This window comes from Sparus aurata, chromosome 6 (assembly GCF_900880675.1).
Source record: "Sparus aurata chromosome 6, fSpaAur1.1, whole genome shotgun sequence".
Lineage (NCBI taxonomy): Eukaryota > Metazoa > Chordata > Actinopteri > Spariformes > Sparidae > Sparus > Sparus aurata.
The window spans coordinates 19,366,779-19,388,473 of NC_044192.1; the positions used below are offsets into that span (position 1 = coordinate 19,366,779).

A 21,695-nucleotide genomic window follows, 5' to 3' on the forward strand; every position below is an offset into this window, starting at 1 on the left:
GATGTATAATGTGTTATGCACTTATGTAATCTTAAAACAGATTTCTTTAAAGTATGAATTTAAATTATACTAAATTTATTTTTATAGAGCTGCCATGAGTGGGGACGCGGAGATGGAGTGTTTTGGGCCGGCGGCCATATACCTCCGGAAATCTGAAAAGGAAAGAGTAGAGGCTCAAAATATTCCCTTTGATGCCAAAACAGCTTATTACGTGACGGAGCCTACTGAGATGTATTTGAAGGGAAAACTAATCAAGAAGGAAGGTGGCAAAGCCACAGTTGAAGTTGCTGGTGGGAAGGTATGTAGACATCTATTGTCATATCATACAATAGAGAAAAGGGAATGGCTACACACTTTCCACACATTTCATGTCATAATGCTGTGGCACATTCATAAGGTAACTCCTCACTGCTTGTGTGCAGACCTTCACTGTTAAGGAGGATGAAATCTTCCCCATGAACCCTCCAAAGTTCGATAAGATTGAGGACATGGCCATGATGACCCACCTCAGTGAGCCCTCTGTGCTGTATAACCTCAAAGAGCGTTATGCAGCATGGATGATCTATGTAAGACCATTTGAGACATTAAAACTACTATACTACTGCAATAAACTATATATAGTATATTGCAGCTAAAGAGGTTTCATCTTGTTTATACTTTATTTCCTCTTGTTAGACCTACTCAGGGCTGTTCTGCGTCACTGTGAACCCCTACAAGTGGCTCCCAGTGTATGATGCAAAGGTTGTACAAGGATACAGAGGCAAAAAGAGGATTGAGGCTCCACCCCACATCTTTTCTATCTCTGATAATGCCTATCAGTTCATGCTCCAAGGTATCAGTCAGTTTGTAAGCAACAGTCTGTCTTGAATAGCCACTCTATAAAAAGGGCCAGCCTTAAAAACTATGCCCTGTTTTTTTTTTTTTTCTTAATCTTCCACAATAGTTTTAGGTAACATTCTGACTTCTGTATTTTGAAAAGTATAATGCAGTAATACTATTTGAAGATGAATTAATGCAATAATATAACTTGTGTGTTTAAATGTCAACAGATCGTGAGAATCAGTCAATCCTTATTACGTAAGTCAACACTAAAGAGAGTTCATTTGAACTAATATAACACAAACTGATGATTTCTGTACTGTTTGATTTGTGACTTACACTAACGCGCGTCATATAATTGTCTGTGTTTCAGCGGAGAATCCGGTGCAGGAAAGACAGTCAACACCAAACGTGTCATCCAGTACTTTGCGACAATCGCAGTGGCTGGAGGAAGCAAGAAAGCTGAGCCAACTCTTGGAAAAATCCAGGTAAATATTGTGATATATTGCACATATGTGTGATATCTACGATAATGTGAATACAAACACATGTCATGTAATATTACTTTTAAGGGGTCGCTGGAAGATCAAATCATTGCAGCCAACCCATTGTTGGAGGCTTATGGTAACGCCAAAACTGTGAGGAATGACAACTCATCCCGCTTCGTAAGTTTTGTTCCTGCTGCTTTAAAATATTGTCTGTACCATGGTCTGCTGGTCCTTGAGCCTCAGTATCTTTTTTACACAAGCTGTTTTCATCATTTGACATTTGTTACTGAGGTGCAATAGAAAGTCCTGCAATTTGATTCAAATAACAACTTTTACTACCAAGTATAAGGTGAGTGCGCTACCTGAGTGAGTTACAAATATGCTGCTTTCTTCTGCAGGGTAAATTCATCAGAATCCACTTTGGGACAACTGGAAAGTTGGCTTCAGCTGATATTGAAACATGTAAGCCTCCTGCCTTCCATTATCCAGAAGGTTCGAAGTGAAAACAAACTGTATACCACCTTATTGCCTTGTTTTACAGATCTGCTGGAGAAGTCGCGAGTGACGTTCCAACTGTCAGCTGAGAGGAGCTACCACATCTTCTATCAGCTCATGACAGGCCACAAACCTGAGCTGATAGGTCAGCAGTTTAACCATGTGTCATTTTATAGGGTAAATACATGCTTCAACTGAATCTGTGTAATGAAAAGCAATGCATATACTCTATTTCAGATGCTCTCCTCATCTCCAGAAACCCATTCGACTTTCCCATGATCAGTCAGGGTGAAATAACAGTCAAGAGTATCGATGACGTTGAAGAATTCATTGCCACTGATGTGAGTACACATGTAAAATGTAAAAGAATATAATTTAAAGTTCCTATATTATGCTCCCTTTTAGGTTCAAACTTAATAATTCATAATTTTGGGCATCCACTAGAAAGCACCTCTGTTTGTATTAACGCTCTGTTTTAGTGCCTGTCTCATTAAGGCCCCCTTTGGAACATCACAGTCGTCTGTGATTGGTCAGCTCTCACATCACCATCCATTATGTTTCAGTCTCAGCTCTGCCAGTGATTTTGTAACTAAAGCCAAGTTGGGGGCGTTAAGTTAAGGTGATGGCTGTATAGTTCTGACATCACAAGTTTGAAGGCACAGTTTCTGAACATGAAAATGGATTGATCGTTTTGATTCTTTTACAGTATTTAAACTGCATGAGACCTTTAAAGTGATTCAATATTGCAGATACTAAATAACGATGGTTCCAAAACAGTTTGGCACATTGGTGTGCCATGAGGCAAGTCCAGGTGGGCAGTGATATTGTGTTACAACAACACTTTATTATTGCAATATGCAGCTATACAGTAAGTAACAAAGGGCTTTTTAATTCCCTTTATCAATACTTTGTTGAAAAAATTGATTTACCAACACAGAGGCAACTTCTGTACCCTAAAACGTGTTTATAAAACCTTCTACGGAACCCCAGTATGTTTGTCAAATTTTATTTTGCATTGATAGATAAAAATAAACATATACAGAATACATTTAAAGTTTGAAAACCACATCACATCTTATTTGATCAGTTACTGGATAAACTAGAGAACCTTTGTTTTTACTGATCCCTCAGTGAAAGACAGAATTTTAAATAACATACGAGAAACATGTTTCACTAAGTCTTTGTGAATCATTCCACAGACTGCCATTGACATCCTGGGCTTTACTGCGGAAGAGAAGCTAAGCATGTACAAGCTGACTGGAGCTGTGGTGCATCATGGTAACATGAAGTTCAAGCAGAAGCAGCGTGAAGAGCAGGCTGAGCCTGATGGCACTGAGGGTAAATGAGTTCCTCTTTAATTTATTGGCTTATTCATCATGTTTCTACAATTAAGAAGGATTGCATTGTAAAAGAAAATGTATTGCAGGGTGCCCCATCTTACCCTTAAGGTCAGGGTAATGAGCCTTAGCAACTGAGCTCACTAAGTGAGCTCAGAGTAAAACTACCTTCACGTTGAAATCGGTTGAAGTTGTATTTGGATCTGATGACAATTTTAAGGGAATGTATTCTGGGAAAAATCAACTAGGAGGAGATCCTGAGACATTCCCAGGCCTAGCATGAGCAGAACAATATCTGAACTATTCTGCTTATCCTGCTGTCAGGTGACCTGGATCCAAATAAACAACACAGAATGAATGGATGGATTTTACAAGTTTTTGATGTAGATGTTTATGGTTTGTGTTTGTTACAGAGGCTGATAAAATCGCCTACCTTATGGGCCTGAATTCTGCTGATATGCTGAAGGCTTTATGTTACCCAAGAGTCAAGGTCGGCAATGAAATGGTGGTTAAAGGTCAAACTGTGCCACAGGTAATTTATAGAAAAATGTTGTTTTTTTATATGTAGTTGTAATAATTGATTGTAAAAAAATACAGCTTGTTTTATATAACTGGAATTCCAATTCTTTCTGTCTTTAGGTGCATAATTCTGTCATGGCTCTCTCCAAGTCCGTCTATGAGAAAATGTTCTTCTGGATGGTCGTCAGAATTAATGAGATGTTGGACACAAGGCAGCCAAGACAGTTCTTCATTGGTGTGCTCGACATTGCTGGATTTGAAATCTTTGATGTAAGTTTGGTGATGCAGTTTCTTGTAGCTTTGCCCTGTTACAATCGAATATTCAATCCCTCCACCTTTCTCTTTTTGAAATCAGTACAACAGCTTGGAGCAGCTGTGCATCAACTTCACCAATGAAAAACTGCAACAGTTTTTCAACCACCACATGTTTGTCCTGGAGCAAGAAGAGTACAAGAAAGAGGGAATTGCATGGGAGTTCATTGACTTTGGTATGGATTTGGCTGCCTGCATTGAGCTCATCGAGAAGGTGAGCCACGTGCTGTTTCACAAACACAGAAACAATCTGGTGACTTGACGGCTTTGAAATAATCATTTCATCATTTCAGCCAATGGGCATCTTCTCCATCCTTGAAGAGGAGTGCATGTTCCCCAAGGCATCAGATGTCACCTTCAAGAACAAACTGTATGACCAGCATATTGGTAAAAGTGCACCTTTCCAAAAACCAAAGCCTGCCAAAGGCAAAGCTGAGGCCCATTTCTCTCTGGTGCACTATGCTGGCACTGTTGATTACAATGTTGTCGGTTGGCTAGATAAAAACAAAGACCCCCTGAACGATTCAGTTGTTCAGCTCTACCAGAAGTCTGCAACCAAACTGTTGTCTCACCTGTACGTATCACATGCCGCAGGGGAAGGTACGTGCTGTTTCCTTACATCATGACATATTAGTTATTGTGTTGAATTAAATATTTTCAGTGTTAATTATTTTTACACTGACAGCAGAAGGTGGCGGCAAGAAAGGTGGCAAAAAGAAGGGTGGTTCCTTCCAGACTGTGTCTGCATTGTTCAGGGTAAGATAGGGAGTGATGAATTATCATCTAATGTACTTGTGTTTTTCTTGCACTAATTTGGTGCCTTTTGTTCATTTAATGTCCTTTTAATTTTTCAGGAGAATTTGGGCAAGCTTATGACAAATTTGAGGAGCACACATCCTCATTTTGTGCGCTGCTTGATTCCCAATGAATCAAAGACACCAGGTAAGCTGCAATAGCCCTGAGTTGAGAAGGTTATAAAGGGCTTTTCACACTGCAGGCTGAGATCCTTCCTCAATGCTTCCTAACCCCAGGCTGATAGTCCCGTGCTAAGAATATGCAGTGTGAAAAGACAAACAGCAAGTCAAATTGAATTGGGTTTCTTGTACAATTTTATTTATCATGTCACTTAAAAATATATCATAGGTCTGATGGAGAACTTCCTGGTCATCCACCAGCTGAGGTGTAACGGTGTGCTGGAAGGTATCAGGATCTGCAGGAAGGGCTTTCCCAGCAGAATCCTCTATGGTGACTTCAAGCAGAGGTAACAGAAATATAACCTTTACAGTCATTGAAATGTTCATTAAACTCAAGCTGGTGTGTCTAACTGAATGAAATCTTTACTTTCAGATACAAAGTATTAAATGCTAGTGTCATCCCCGAAGGACAGTTCATTGACAACAAGAAGGCCTCAGAGAAACTCTTGGGCTCTATTGATGTTGACCACACTCAGTACAAGTTCGGCTACACAAAGGTAGAGTGAGAAATTCCATGGACAAAGCTATTACTATAAAGATGAACTATCATAAATAATGAATAACCTAAAAATATTTATAATAATTAACTCTCAGGTGTTCTTCAAAGCCGGTCTGCTGGGTACTCTGGAAGAGATGAGAGATGAGAAATTGGTGCAACTGGTCATAATCACTCAGGCTATCTGCAGAGGATTCCTCATGAGAAGAGAATTTTCCAAAATGATGGAGAGAAGGTGGGCTTAGTATTTTGTCGGCTTCAAATATACAGTGGAACCTACAGCAAAGAAGAATTAAAAATGATTTATGATGTGAGAACATTTTAAACAAAAATGACTCATGACCTTTTTTAATGGCAGCGTGTATCAGTGCAGGTGTAGTTTGATGTACAGGTCGCACTGATTTAGATTGTAATATCCCATATCTATCCTAATTTCACTTCATGAAGTTTTCATTGCAGTGACAGTCATTGTGGCATATTTAATTATTTGAAGTCCAGTGCAATCATTAAGTATGATTACAAAACAGTGATGTTTAGTTTTCCTAAATTAGTCACTGCCATCTAATAATGGAACAAAAAAAATGTATTGAGACCATGAAGTTAAATACCACCAATTGCTCTTTGTGGATTTGTTTTTTTACAGTAGGGTTGCTTCAAGGTGGTTGCACCTGACTGATAATTAATCCAGTTAAGTACAGTAGATGCTGTGGTGGATAAAATATATGTGTAACATCTTTATCTGATCCAGGTAGTGAAGGCAGTCTACTCCTCTAGCTTTGTGCACATTGTTTTTTCTGGCCTAAACTCTTTATGACAAGACTAAACGATTCTGAGAATTAATTTTGTCTTGAGATGGCAAAATGAGTTTCAAAAAACACCAGACTAGATGAAACATCTGCTCTAGTAGACTACTAGAGTTGATGTACTTCCTTTATGATCTATCTGAAATCTTCTTCATGTGCCCTCCTTATGTATTTTATTATTTAATAGGGATAAGGAGAGTGTGTAAGTATGTACTGTCCCTCCCAAGGGTCAGGTTTCGAGTTCAAGTTATATATACTTTTGATAATAGGTTGACTACATTATCTCTGTATATCTCTACCTAACTACCAAATAAATAAGAAGCAGTTCAGTGTGATGGTCCCATGATCTTTGATAAGTTTGAGTTTTCTTTACAACTTTTACTGTGTCTTCACCAGGGAGTCCATCTATTCCATCCAGTACAATATTCGTGCATTCATGAATGTCAAAACCTGGCCATGGATGAAACTCTACTTCAGAATTAAGCCTCTGCTGAAGAGTGCAGAGACTGAAAAAGAAATGATCCAAATGAAAGAGGACTTTGAGAAGACCAAAGAGGAGCTGGCAAAGGCTCTGGGTAAGAAGAAAGAGCTGGAGGAGAAGATGGTTTCTCTGATGCAAGAGAAGAATGACCTGTTGTTGCAAGTGCAGTCTGTAAGTTGTTGCACTTCTTGTGCATGTCTACTAAATATCCTACATCATCTTACTGAATTTACCTGAACCTGTTTGTGTTGACTTTAAGGAAACTGAAAACCTCAGTGATGCAGAGGAAAGGTGTGAGGGGCTCATTAAAGCAAAAATCCAGTTTGAGGCCAAACTCAAAGAGACGGCTGAGAGACTGGAGGATGAGGAGGAAATGAATGCTGAGCTGACCGCAAAGAAGAGAAAGCTGGAGGACGAGTGCTCTGAGTTGAAGAAAGACATTGATGATTTGGAGCTTACCCTGGCCAAAGTGGAGAAGGAGAAGCATGCCACTGAGAACAAGGTTCATGTCTCTAATTCCAGATTATTAAACTGTGCTTATTGGAAATATAATGTGATTAAGTATTACAACGTTTTATTTATATATACATTTATAGGTTAAAAACCTGGTTGAGGAAATGACAATTCAAGATGAGACCATTGTCAAGCTGACCAAAGAGAAGAAAGCCCTCCAAGAGGCCCATCAGCAGACCCTTGATGACCTGCAGGCAGAGGAAGACAAAGTCAACACTCTGACGAAGGCCAAGACCAAGCTGGAGCAGCAAGTGGACGATGTGAGTAAAAATAACAGTAAATGATTTTCATCTCCTTGAGATTGAAAAACAAAACATAATACTTATCTTTGTTGAACAGGTTGAATGTTCCCTGGAGCAAGAAAAGAAAATCCGAATGGATCTTGAGCGTTCCAAAAGGAAGCTGGAAGGAGATCTGAAACTTTCCCATGAAACCATAATGGATCTGGAGAATGACAAGCAGCAGTCTGAGGAGAAAATAAAGAAGTATGTAGGAAAGAAAATGTAATGTATCACCTCCACAGTTCCCAGAATGGCCTTGTATGTCTAACATTTATAATTATTTTTGTCACCAAAGGAGGGACTTTGAGATGAGCCAACTTCTCAATAGGATAGAAGATGAGCAGTCACTTAGTATTCAGCTTCAAAAGAAAATCAAGGAACTGCAGGTAATGTGTGAATATGTAGATCGGCTGTGTCGGGAGAGAAATTTTGTTGCCGGTGTGACTCAGTTTAAAACATATGTTTACAACAGTATTTCAAATGGAAGTAACTTGTCATTTATTTTATAAATTCTGACAACTCCTTGACCGTAATTATTCACTTCCTGCCTTAAAATTAAGCCATTTGAAAAAAATTGTTTAATGAAATGAAAACTGAATTAATAACATAGAAATGTAATCAGTACAATGCTTTCAGGTGTCTGGCTGCTTTTGTTTTGTCTTTCTTGTCAGACAAAGAATTCAATTCTCAGAGAAAAGTAGGGGAAAAGTTGCTTTTCTATAATTCAGTAATAGATCCAAAAAATCTTAATCAAACCTATTATTATTCATCTTTTAGCATGGTATACAGGTCTTTCAATTATGTACTTAATTTTTGCATCAAAGGCTCGTATTGAGGAGCTGGAGGAGGAGATTGAAGCTGAGCGGGCTGCCCGGGCCAAGGTGGAGAAGCAGAGGTCTGATCTCTCCAGGGAACTTGAGGAGATCAGCGAGAGGCTTGAAGAAGCCGGTGGATTAACATCTGCTCAGATTGAGATGAACAAAAAACGTGAGGCTGAGTTTCACAAGCTTCGTCGTGATCTTGAGGAGTCCACCCTGCAGCATGAGGCCACTGCTGCAGCTCTGCGCAAGAAGCAGGCTGACAGTGCAGCAGAGCTGGGAGAGCAGCTAGATAACCTCCAGAGAGTCAAACAGAAGCTGGAGAAGGAGAAAAGCGAGTACAAGATGGAGATCGATGACCTCAGCAGCAATATGGAGAATATTGCGAAATCAAAGGTAAAATAAAAACATTTCTAATGAATAATAATGACCACAATTGATGTGTTATCATCAACGGAAGCATTGTGGCTATATTGGGCTGACCATTGTATTGATTTTGTCCATAGGGTAACCTGGAGAAAATGTGCCGTTCTCTTGAGGATCAACTAAGTGAATTAAAGACCAAGAATGATGAAAATGTGCGTCAGTTAAATGATTTGAGCAGTCAAAGATCAAGACTGCAAACTGAAAATGGTGAGTGTAACATCTGGGATGAGAATAATGAAACAACCTGAACCTGCAGAGTTTCAGGAAACATTGCAGTGTAAGTAAGTAAATTACCGACCAGTGGGTTTTCCTGTTTTTCAAATCAGGGGAAATTGGTCGTCAGTTGGAGGAAAAGGAGTCTCTTGTTTCCCAGCTTACGAGGGGAAAACAGGCTTTTATTCACCAAATTGAGGAGCTTAAAAGGCACCTTGAGGAAGAAGTTAAGGTACTGTAGTGTTATTTTTTATGTAGCAACAAATGTTTCAATGTATTTCTTAATAATAATTATTTATATATCATGTCATTATTAGGCCAAGAGCGCCCTGGCTCATGCTGTTCAGTCATCTCGACATGACTGTGACCTGCTCAGAGAGCAGTATGAGGAGGAGCAGGAGGCCAAAGCTGAGCTGCAACGTGCAACCTCCAAGGCCAACAGCGAGGTGGCTCAGTGGAGAACCAAATATGAGACTGATGCTATTCAGCGCACTGAGGAGCTGGAGGAGGCCAAGTGAGTCATTACAGTTTTAACTTTGTATGAGCGTTAACATTGACATATGTAGGCACTTACACTGTAACACTGAACACACTTTAGCTGTTTGTTTGAGAGGGATGCACCAACATTGGACATCACACTGTTACCACATGCAATGATTTGATGACATGTTTTAAAAGGAAAAAGCTTGCCCAGCGTCTTCAGGATGCAGAGGAGTCCATTGAGGCTGTGAATGCCAAATGTGCCTCTCTGGAAAAGACCAAACAGAGACTGCTGGGTGAAGTGGAAGACATGATGATCGACGTGGAGAGAGCTAATTCTCTGGCTGCTACCCTTGACAAGAAGCAGAGAAACTTTGACAAGGTAAGATATTGTCATTATGCACAGCCGATTGTTGTGACAGAAAACATTAATTTGTCTACATGTTCAGGTTCTTGCCGAGTGGAAGCAGAAGTATGAGGAGAGCCAGGCAGAGCTGGAGGGAGCTCAAAAGGAGGCTCGCTCTTTAAGCACAGAGATGTTTAAAATGAAAAACACTTATGAAGAAGCTCTGGACCACCTGGAGACTCTGAAGAGGGAGAACAAGAATCTACAACGTGAGACAACAAAACCTGCGTGTGATTGTTGCCATAAAATAAGTTCTTAACGAAATCTGTGAGACATTCAAGATTGAGGAAAAAAATTAAAACTTAGAGCTTGTATCAAGATAACATTTCTCAGAATATTAAAGTTTGGGTTTCAGTGGAAGATTGATCTTAATGGAACAATTTAATAAAAAATAGATGCAGCAAACAATTATAACACTAAACTTTATGGCAAAGTGCTTAATACAATTTTGTGTGGGTTGTTTTCAACAGAGGAAATCTCTGATTTGACTGAGAATATCGGTGAAGCAGGAAAGACAATTCATGAGCTGGAAAAGGGGAAGAAGATTGTAGAGATTGAGAAATCAGAAATCCAGTCTTCCCTTGAGGAGGCAGAGGTATTTTTTACTTTTTTTTTCTGGAATTAAGATTCTTGATCCAAAAGTTGCCACCTTCTGTTCTACTTCTTAATGCAGTTTTTTCCTGCCCAATATCTCATTCTATAGGCTACACTGGAGCACGAGGAATCAAAGATCATGCGTGTCCAGCTGGAACTCACCCAGGTGAAAAATGAAGTTGACCGGAAAATCGCAGAGAAGGACGAGGAGATCGACCAAATCAAGAGGAACAGCCAGAGAGTGATTGAGACCATGCAGAGCACTTTGGATGCCGAGATCAGGAGCAGGAATGATGCCTTGAGAATCAAGAAGAAGATGGAGGGAGACCTGAATGAGATGGAGATTCAACTGAGTCATGCCAACCGCCAGGCCGCTGAAGCCCAGAAACAGCTGAGAAATGTGCAGGGACACCTTAAGGTCGGTCATTGATAAGTGACATATTATACAAAAACATAGCATTATGGACTTAATTGCTAAATGGAATTTGTGCTATCTTCAATTCAGGATGCCCAGCTGCACCTTGATGAAGCAGTCCGAGGTCAGGAAGAAATGAAGGAGCAGGTTGCCATAGTGGAGCGTAGGAACAACCTGATGCTGGCTGAGATTGAGGAGCTGAGAGCTGCACTGGAGCAGACAGACAGAAGCCGCAAAGTGGCTGAACAGGAGCTGGTTGATGCCAGTGAGCGCGTGGGACTGCTGCACTCCCAGGTATTATACGTGTCTTTTATGAGGACTGTTGATTAATAAATTATAAAAAAATTGGAAGCCTCACCATATGTTTTTCGATTTAGAACACAAATCTCATCAACACTAAAAAGAAGTTGGAAGCTGACCTCATCCAGGTCCAAGGTGAAGTAGAAGATTCTATCCAGGAAGCAAGAAATGCTGAAGAAAAGGCCAAGAAGGCCATCACTGATGTGAGCCCTGATTTGATATTGTATCATGCGCTTTCTGCTTCATTTAAAATCCAGCTGCTTATGCAGACTTGAGAAATCTATAATTCCATTATAGCTTGCAGTATATTTGTATCGTTTCATATTTACAGCTGAGCACTATCTGTAATAATCTATGGCTCTATGTATTGTGTTACATTTGGTTTACAAATTAGGTCAATTTTCATTGATTCACTGTGTTTATATATTTATATATAAATTACTCCATATTCAGGCCGCCATGATGGCTGAAGAGCTGAAGAAGGAACAGGACACCAGCTCTCATTTAGAGAGGATGAAGAAGAACCTGGAGGTGACGGTGAAGGACCTGCAGCACCGTCTGGATGAGGCTGAGAATCTGGCCCTGAAGGGTGGCAAGAAGCAGCTCCAGAAACTGGAGGCTAGGGTAAAAATAAGTTGTTCTGGCTCCACTTTCAGCTTTAATGTGCAGGTCTTTACATCCCACTGAAAAGAACCATTTACACATTGCTCCTTCTATACATTATTGTAAGGGCTATGAGTTGTGCACTGTTCACCCTACATAACATGGTTGGGATGACTCGCCAACATCTTTAAAACTAAATGTCAGTACTGACTGGTTTTGTATTATGGGACCATTTCTTGCTTTTAACAAACCTGTCTTGCTACCAAGCTCATAAAACATGCTCATATGTCTTATCTGTTCATAAACAAACAGTCCTGTCCTAATAAAATCTGCCCTTCCTGTCGTTAAGGTACGAGAGCTCGAGTCTGAGGTTGAGGCAGAGCAGAGACGTGGAGCTGAAGCTGTGAAAAGTGTCCGCAAGTATGAGCGCAGAGTGAAGGAACTGACTTATCAGGTACAGATAACCAAAACAACTTGAAACAACTGCTTACTAGGAAAACATTTTCTGAAGCAATCCTATATTCTGTACTCCTGAAACAAACTGGATGTGAATATGTTTTAGACCCCTAGAGGGCATAAATCACCAATATACGTCTGAAACTCCAACGTTGCTAAAGTGATATAGAGTCGACCACAGCTAAAAAAAAAAACACTCTATGGTTGCTTCCATAAATACGTGCAGTTCTCTGCTGTATTAGTACCACGTCTGTGTAAACTGGGATATTTATAGATTTGTTAAACAGATTTTCAATTTCAAAAACTGAAGTAAGGAGGAACTCTTGCATGCACACTCAGTCCTCACAGGCAGCTTGACTGACAGAAAAAGAGGCAGTGTTTTTACTGCGCTGAACAATCCCTAAAGACATTGTGCAAAGTGATTGCAATATGCAAATATGTAAATCTCTCTGCCATCATACATTCATTCACATGGTCAGTATTTGTAGCCCTTTTGGTTGTCCTCTTGTGTCACTGTGGAAGATGTATGTACAAATTAACTCTGTTCTCTCAAGATGGCACTTGCTTTAGTGTTGGTTTCAATCAGACTATAATGTATACCGCCTCTAGACTGAGGAGGACAAGAAGAATGTCACCCGACTCCAGGATCTGGTGGACAAGCTGCAGCTGAAAGTGAAATCCTACAAGCGACAGGCTGAGGATGCTGTGAGTATGAAATATTCAATGCATGCAACACAAATGTGTGTCACATCAGTAACACCTTCTCTCTCACCAGAGGGCTTGACGGCGTGATGCTGCATGATTACATTACTGTATGTTTCTTCTCATACAACTCATAAGATTGTTTATGGCGTCACCTTTTTAATGTTGTGCTTCACAGGAGGAGCAGGCCAACGGTCACCTCACCAGGTACAGGAAGGTGCAGCATGAGATGGAGGAGGCTCAGGAGCGTGCTGACATCGCCGAGTCTCAGGTCAACAAGCTGAGAGCCAAAAGCCGTGAAATTGTCAGGGTATATTCTTTTCTTTTTACAATACTTTTTGTACTCATTGTGATATTTACACAAGGAACCTATATGGACCAACTTAAAAAACTAACTTCTCACGGTCTCTTCTTGTTGATTCAAAGGGAAAGGATGCTGAAGAATGAGCAGAGCATCTGCCTTGTCAAGACACAGTGCAAGAAATCATAGAATATGATGTTTCTGTCTGATGTGTTGAGTGTGCAACAAGAAATAAATGTTCAAGCAACTTAATGCCTTTGTTGTCATCAAGATGTCTGTATGGCTTAATTCTAAATTCAAATGATCGATGGAGTTATACTCAATATACGCAAACATTACAGGCAGAAATGTAAGGTTATATGCTACATAAAGTTGCAACGGTCAACTTTCCCCTCTAGTGTTAGCAAGTGGTATTATTATTGGTGCTGCTGTTGTGCAGACAGCTGGATCCTTTCTGCTTTCCTCTGAGTCACGAATAGCAACAACACAAGACAAAACCTGAGTTTTTTCAATCATGGTGCCAGGCTGCCAACCAGACTGGTTCGACCAATTGAGATTCTTTTCTGTTGTGCCCGGTGGCAGAAGTAATTGGACATTGAAAGATTTAAAGTTTTATAAGCAACCAGTTTGAACTTTGATGGTGTGATTTATTCTATAACATTCTTCAAACAACATTTACTTCATAATGATGCATTAAAGCAAAAAACATGTCTATTGCCAGTTTAAATAAAGCCAGTACTCAGAGAATCAACAATATTTTTTTTCACACTGTGTTCATTTTGGGCATTTGTCTTAAAGCTTCTCTGATTATTAAGAACCTACTTTATAATGTTAAGAAACAAAAAACAACTTTGCTCCACTTATTCAATGCATGCAGATATTCCTTTAGCATAGCCACAAAATCAAAGTAGAATTTGTCATGAGATTTCACATGTAAGAAATCAAACAAACCATCAGCATGTGATCAGGAGATCTTGAATCTAATTCCTACAGTACTGTTAATAAACTATGTAGTTTATTTTGTGTCTATACTTGAGTAGTGCAGCATCATCTTTCAAAATATCCTGGTAGTCAACTGTCGCCTGTTATCACGTAAAAGTCCTCTAGGTTACAATAACTGCAAATCTTTGCCCTGTGGTGATAATGTTACTGACGGTCTTGTAACCTCGCAGTTTTTTTAAGTGCCTCAAAGCATATGTCTCACCATGTCAAGACCTGTGATGAAAATAGACCTTGTTGGAGAAGCACAACATATGTGCGAGCATAAGCAGTGATGTCTCTGTCCCGTAGGTCACAGTGCTGTAGGTCAACATTAATTGTTAACGAGTTTATTGGTTTATTTTTTCTGAATATAGGCAAAAGCAAATCTAAAGAAAAAAACTAATTTTGCTTATCAGTTGAACCAATGATGAAATTACAGCCTTATTTGGGATTAACTACTATTCCGTCTCAAAAAGTAATTGTACTTTCACAACTGAGAAGTGTTCACACACTCAAGCCTCTCACTCTCTTATATTTTTTTGGAGTTTCTCAAGAGGAATCTAGTCGGCACATGCTGTAGTAGCACTATCAAGTTACTGGGGTTAGTAGTGTCATACCATGTATGATACTACAGGGAAAACATTGACACAACATTGAGGGCAACAGATTTTTAGTAAGAGATACATATAACAATATCTATACCAAGGCAGTTACCTCTTTAATGTCTGTTTGTTCCCCTTTATTTAGTAAAGCAAGACAAGACATAATAAGGTACACTCAGAGACATGACAGGATTAACGAGGAAAGATAACCACATACAGATGAAGGAAGCAGCAAAAACAACTAATACTGGGTAAAATACAGGGATCTTGGCACTTGGTATTATAGAAAAACTTCATGGCAGTGTGTGTGTGTGTGTGATTCCTGTGTGTGTGACTGTAGTAGTTAAGAAGCAGCCAGAAGGGAAACATGTCTCTTTAATGTCTTTGTTTGCATCGGTGCAGTGTGGGCAGATCACTGAGCAAAAGCGCAATGCAGGCAATGCAGGATGACGACGTACCTTGATTTGTCTTTATCTTTTGCAGTGTAGAGCTTCCACAGTTATTCCAGTTGTTCCACTGTTACCTGGAGATAGCGACCGGGCAAAACAATGCCTCTTCTTGTTTTGGTTGCACAACGGCAGCCGCACTTCCATCGTGCCATAATCTAACCTTCGGTGGCAGACTGAAGCAAGGTTTATAGGGAATTAGACTATACACTGATGATGTCCTTGTCGTATAGCCATTAGACCGCGCGATCAGTTTTGACATCATGATGACAGTGCAATTAACCAAAACTGACATAACATACTGGTTAGTTACGTTACGTATCTACTTGGGGTGGGAGAAAAAATCGATTCACCCGAGATTTTTTGTTCTATGATTTTAACATCAATTTTTTTGTTTAAAAAAATCTTTTTTTTTTCCAAATTTAAATGCTTCATTTTAGTCCATGTTTATAAGCTGAGGTGAAAGGAGTTACCGCTTTTCTACAGCGGAGGGCGAAATGTTTTTCTTCAACTATCTAGTAACGTGACGTCATATCCGTTTGTGGAAAAAACATAAACAGAAAGCGGAGAATGGTGGATTACTTGCAAAAATGCACGGAGATAAAACCTCCCCCATTTTTTTTTTTTTTTACCACTTTTATATGCAGTCCAGGCTTTTGAAAAGAGAGTGTAACTTCAAATGTTGGAGTTTACTTTAAAATGGTTAAACTTTATTGCTGCTGAATAAATCTTAAAAACTGACTCACATGTGATGTGCTTTTCCGGGAAAATATGGCTGTAGACATCATCCTCATCAACATTCAACTTTTTCACATGGTCTGGTGTTAAAAAAAGCAAAAATCGCGTAAATTGGCAATATCGAAGAATTGCAATTTAAATCGAATCAGCACCCAAAAAATCATAAAGAATCGAATCGGGAGAAAAGCATATCGTCCCAGCCCTACTGTCTACCAAACAGTTACGTCAAATCTCACTAGTTACATAATTTAACTTGATATTTCTCTTTTATATACTGTTTATCCTTCTTTACAGTCATGATGCACTCTACACATACCATATTGTATTTTCATCATTCTCTTATTACCTTTATTTGAGACTCTTTGGACAACTATACAAGTGTCAGATTGGACAAAATGGTTGTTAATCCTGCTTACCCATTAGTAGGCCATTAAAACTATGTTTATATATCTAATATCAAACACATTAGCTCAGTGCTAGCAGAAAGCTAATACAGCAAGATTTGATATACAATAGATAAACACAATGAGATTTTTTGAGCATCATAAAACTAAGATATATTGATATAAGCATCAGTAGATCAGTTTGTTATATTCAAATGTTGCCAGCACTCACACTTGAGGGGTGGGACCAGGCTAAGAGTGCCCTTTTGTCAAGCAGGAGACCTAAGCACACCAAGGAAGTGAGTGTTTTATATCAAAGGTTGTTCCACAGAAAGACTTGAGGCAGTGACAAATGGTTGAGCTGTTAGAGCATTGCTGAGGAGACAGCTATATTTGTATTTCTTCCAAATAAGCACACCCGGGAGCATCAGAGATCAAGTATCACATTTTTATTGAATATATACGCCTATTTTGTCAGGTGTGAAGTCCTCAGCATTTAACTTCTAATGCCCTCGCCCCATCAGTGTCATCTTTCAACAAGGAAAGAATGCAACCTACCACACTTCATATAACTTGATCCCCTTCTTGCCGTGTATGGGGAGCAAACACTTGACTTAGGGGAAGGTCAAGCTACAAGCCTGGCCTTGTCTTCAGTTCATCTGTCAGGAAACACAGTACAAGACCATTTAAAGAAAGGGTTTAAAAATACATCCACACCCTCGAGACAACACAAGTGCCCGTCCCGAAAAACCTGGAGACACAAATCTAATCACCTGTTCTCTGCAGATTCCACATTGGACAATAGAGCTGTGAGTGACATTTATAGAGTTTACTGTCCCACGGTCAAATAAACCAGGACGCTTTATGATGCACGATATGTTGGATCAGAGCGACAAGAATAGGCGACACAGAAGGGTCAGAAACATCAAACAGTGCTGGTTTGACCTGCTCATAAAGCTGTCAGTTGTGTCAACGTGTGAGGCCCCGTGACTCACCCGTTACACTGTCAGAAATGCAGACGTGTAATCTGATATGCTGGAAAGTATGAAGGATGAAAGTGATAAGAAAGAAAAAGGTCACTTTAGATTAGTATAATTAATGATAATTAAACATCAACATTATGATTAAAATGTAAAACACAAAGTGAAAGCTAAAGCTACCAAAGTGCTAAAGGCTAATCTGAAACTCTTATGAAGCGATTTGTCATTAAAATGCTGTCGTACTAAATGATGACCAAGAAAAAATCAAAAAATATTGCTGAATTCAACAATAGATTGTAAAACAGGTTGATTAATAGGGAAGTATTTAGATCTGAATCACCAGTTTTAGTTCAAATCCAATTAAAATTCCATTGGTTCTGAGTTTTTCTCATTATTTCTTCTAAGAAGTCATGTTTTCACTTGTATCAGTTGTTTGTCGACAGGATTACACAAAAACATTGATCGGATTTCCACAAAACTTGAATGGAGCATGAGCCTCAGTCCAGAATAGACCCGATTAACTTTTGAAGATGAACGGACCAAATCAGGGATTTTGTTCTCACCTTCTTTAATATTTTGAAATATTGTGAGACGTTTCTTTAATCATTTTTGTTAATCTCTGAGAATAATGCATAGATCTTGGTGAACAAAACTCAGGCTTGTTTCGATGGCTGTTATCTATGAGTGAATTGAGTTTGATGTGGATCCTAACTCTTTTGAGCCTAGATTATGGTTAAGCAGTTATGGCTGGTTTAAAGTTGAGAGACCGGGCTATCGATTTTGATATTAGATCCGGATTTGAATCAAAGCGGAGTGTTGGGACTTGGCAGAGATATGGACTGATTCCAGTTTTGAATTATTTTCATTTCAGTTTCTTTGTTCTCAATTTGCATCCATGTGCTAATAATCAACGATCTGCATATAAACAAAATTTCAATCTAATTTGGTCAAATTTAAATTACTTGATATGTCCCTTGAGCAGCAATTTGAGGGAAATCATATACATATAATCACTTCGTTCACCAAATCTAAATGTACCACTGTGACATAATAACCAGTCGAGAAAGAATTGACTGACTGTAGGAGACGAACTCAGTGTGTATCTAGATTGAATAACGACTTTATTAGGGACTCAAAAGAGGGTCTGTAGCACACTGAAAACAACAGAAAATATATACAAAAATACAATAAAGGAAACAGTGAATACATAGCAACACACATGCAACTTAATTTAATTTTTTTTTAAACTGGAGCACCAGAAGCTCCACAGTCTGGATTAAATCTTCATGGTTGGTTGAGGCCAGAATAACACAGTTATAGAAAACAGACAGCCTGCATATATATATATCAGTACATAAGATGTTGTAACATGGTTTGAAAGAAAAAATAACTTGGGTCAAGAAGGAAACTGTTTGCAACGTTCTAACAACTCTCTGTGCTATGTGGCACCGACAGTGTGAAAATGTTCATAATATCATATTTCAGAGACGGTCCCTAGAAAGCTAGAGCCCTTTGACCTCCACCAGACCTTAGCCAGACGACCCCTATTAGGACTGACATGTCTGTCATCAGTCTGACCTTGAGGATTATCACACTCTCTTAAAACACAACAAAAAACAGACGTCTGAGTCTGCAGAGCGCTAAATATTTGTCATACTGTAGATTCATAGACATACTGTGAGCTTTTAGGGACACTTGCGGGTTAAAAAATTGTAAAAGCCAAGCCTCCTGACTGTGGTATGGTACTGTCAGTAGGGGATTAATGAAAGACCTGACACAGTTTCACCTCCGCACAGCTCCTTGGAAGTCATATATATAATAATCTCAGTGGCCCTAGAGTATAAACATGGCACGTCTTACTTTAATATAGTATGTCCATGTTGTTGGCAGTTGCAGCCTTATTAAATTCTTTTTTGTGTGTGTCTGGAACAGCCATGAACAGTGAGTCTGTTTAAAAGTATTTAAATTGACCGTGTAGACACTTTAACACTCTTATGAAGGTACAAAATTAGAGCACAGTGTTTTACATATTTTCCATCACATGACCAAAATCAAAACACATAGTTCAGGCTCCACACAGGCTCCTTCACCGTCACAACATTATGTAGTTCAAGTTCAAGTTTTATTTGAATGGTACAGTTTCATACATGCTTGATTGGATGATATTAAAGATATCGAAAAGGAGAAAAGAGCAAAAGCACAAAGAACAGCAGAGAGAAGAAAACATTAATGCACATTAAAACAACACATTAAAAAGGTCCTGATTAAGATAAATGAATCCTCTCAGACTGAAGACATGCTGGTAAGTGGTATGGACAGAAATAGAATGAGGAAGCCTATAATCAACACCTGTCTGTAAAAAATATTCCCCACTAATTGCAAAAACTCTTTGGGATGGCATGTCATTTTTCTAAAAACAGGACTGCTTTTCTTAGACCAGTCTAAATAATACCTAGTAAAATTAATAATGTTCCATAAGACGCAAAGTTTGGATAATGTTGGAGAGAGAAGAATGTATCATGTATCATCTCGTTCGACTGTGCCAAAGTTTAAGTCTCCAGTTTAGCATTTATACTGTACGCAAACACTTAATGTTAGGTTTTTGTTTTAATCATATTTTTAATGTATGTTAAATTAAAAACTGTAATATGATGATTGTGAAAACTGTTGTTAGTATGTTTTAGTAACGTTTGTAGCATAACAATGTTACTGTTCTTACACCTAATAATTATACTAACCTAATAGTAATTTTAAAAAGTTTATAAAGTTATCAACATCCCAGAGTAATGTTAGGTGTCACTGTTAACGTTCAGCCACTAAATTTGTCCATCTCTCTCCTCCCACCATTGCATTCACGTCGCAGCTTCGCTGTTGTTTGAATCATCTGCCCCTTCAAGCGGTTGTTGCACTACCTAACGTTGCTGACATCAATGTCAAGCCAGCTAGCTAATGTTAAGGCAGTATAGTAGAAATACTGTAGAAATCATCAATTTTTACGTTTTTTTCACACAAACGGCCCACTACCAAGAATACTGATCGCTGACCAAACACAGACATCACATGATTACAATAGAGTTATACTGTTGGCTATAAAAATCTTTATAATAATGGCAGCCAGTTATTCTGCTGCCGCCTGACAAAAAGAAGCATCCCCTGCCTTACCACTAGACTATTACTGAGTTTCCAGATTCCATCCTGGTGGCAGATATAAAAGTTCTTAATACTAAGTACTCAACCTCATGCTGATGGAAAATCAGGTGAAGTTTTGTAGTCCACAAAATCTTTCTGGAGCTTCATCACAAAACAACAAAACAATATCTGTTGAAATTAATTTGGGATCTTGTAGCTTCCAAAGACTTGAACTACTCCAGACAAGCTATATAGAGCAGCCTTTATCAATTGTTTTGTTTTTGTTTTGTTTTTGTTTTGTTTATTTTTTACATTTTAAAGGCGTATATATATGTATATATGTAGACAAAACAAATGTATGCAGCTGCCGTTACATAGTTAGCTAAACTAGCCGTGGAGCTAGTGGTCCAGACTGGGAACTTGAGCACGGGATATGTTTACATTGCTGCCACACGCGCTCTGTACTGGACTTGGGTTGGTTTGTTAGCATGCTTACTTAAGTAGATAATTCTGCAACGCAATGGGAAGACCTAAAAACTGTTATTACTTCTAATTTTTTGCAACTACAATTCTTACCTCTTGCTCCTTTAAAACAAGTCCCCGTCTACATCAATGTTTTCGAGAATGCTGCAGTGCTCTTTTGCTGTGAAGCTTTCCACCCACATGAGGGTTAGCGGATAATGTCACGTATGGTTTGGTTTGGTTATGTAAGTCATAGAGGCATCAGGGTTAAATTGAGACCTGTTTCATAACTAGTTCTTCAATGTAAAAACACTTACATGGTAATGTGTTATCAATAATTAATTAATGTTTACTGTTTACAAATGCAGACATTTAATTCTAAAGCTTAAAAAATGTTCCTTTCCCCACGTGTCATACATTTGTAACTGAAAGAGTGTGTGTCAGTGATGTGGTGGCATTAGTAACCTTATCACATTATCTCAAACACAGGCCTTGCTCCAAGATTAGTTGTTCTAATGAGATAATTAGACACTCTGGCCGGCATCATTATTGTTCAAAGTGGTGCATCTCTTTTTAGAAGGTGTGCTGGCCGAATGTGACACTGCAGTTTTTGTATTTTCTGATATTTGCATGTAAAGCAGGAATTTTGATAAAATTGGCTTCAGAGATTTAAAAAAAATGCTACGATCAATTGTTTGACAAGAGTTTTATTTCACAGGATGTGTATGTCATATTTTGCCGG

At 38.8% G+C, this 21,695-nt stretch overlaps 1 protein-coding gene across 2 annotated transcripts; it reads left to right on the top strand.

Annotated features, from left to right (window-relative positions):
• Positions 1–94: 94 nt before the first annotated feature.
• Positions 95–13,378, top strand: LOC115583189 (myosin heavy chain, fast skeletal muscle-like). 2 transcript variants are annotated; one of them, XM_030419724.1, is made up of 39 exons: positions 95–298; positions 423–566; positions 676–832; positions 1,050–1,077; positions 1,193–1,307; positions 1,392–1,484; positions 1,706–1,769; positions 1,849–1,947; positions 2,040–2,143; positions 3,002–3,140; positions 3,553–3,671; positions 3,779–3,928; positions 4,014–4,184; positions 4,264–4,570; positions 4,656–4,726; positions 4,825–4,912; positions 5,114–5,231; positions 5,318–5,441; positions 5,539–5,675; positions 6,640–6,895; positions 6,984–7,226; positions 7,321–7,497; positions 7,577–7,722; positions 7,814–7,904; positions 8,343–8,732; positions 8,843–8,969; positions 9,089–9,207; positions 9,293–9,489; positions 9,654–9,837; positions 9,905–10,070; positions 10,332–10,456; positions 10,565–10,873; positions 10,961–11,164; positions 11,248–11,373; positions 11,624–11,794; positions 12,123–12,227; positions 12,839–12,934; positions 13,110–13,241; positions 13,358–13,378. In XM_030419724.1, exons 1-39 carry the CDS (start codon positions 95–97, stop codon positions 13,376–13,378), a joined length of 5,817 nt encoding a protein of 1,938 aa, XP_030275584.1. The 2 variants fall into 2 exon arrangements, with proteins under 2 accessions (XP_030275584.1, XP_030275585.1); XM_030419725.1 differs by having other exon boundaries at positions 4,659–4,726.
• The last annotated feature ends 8,317 nt before the right edge of the window (positions 13,379–21,695 follow it).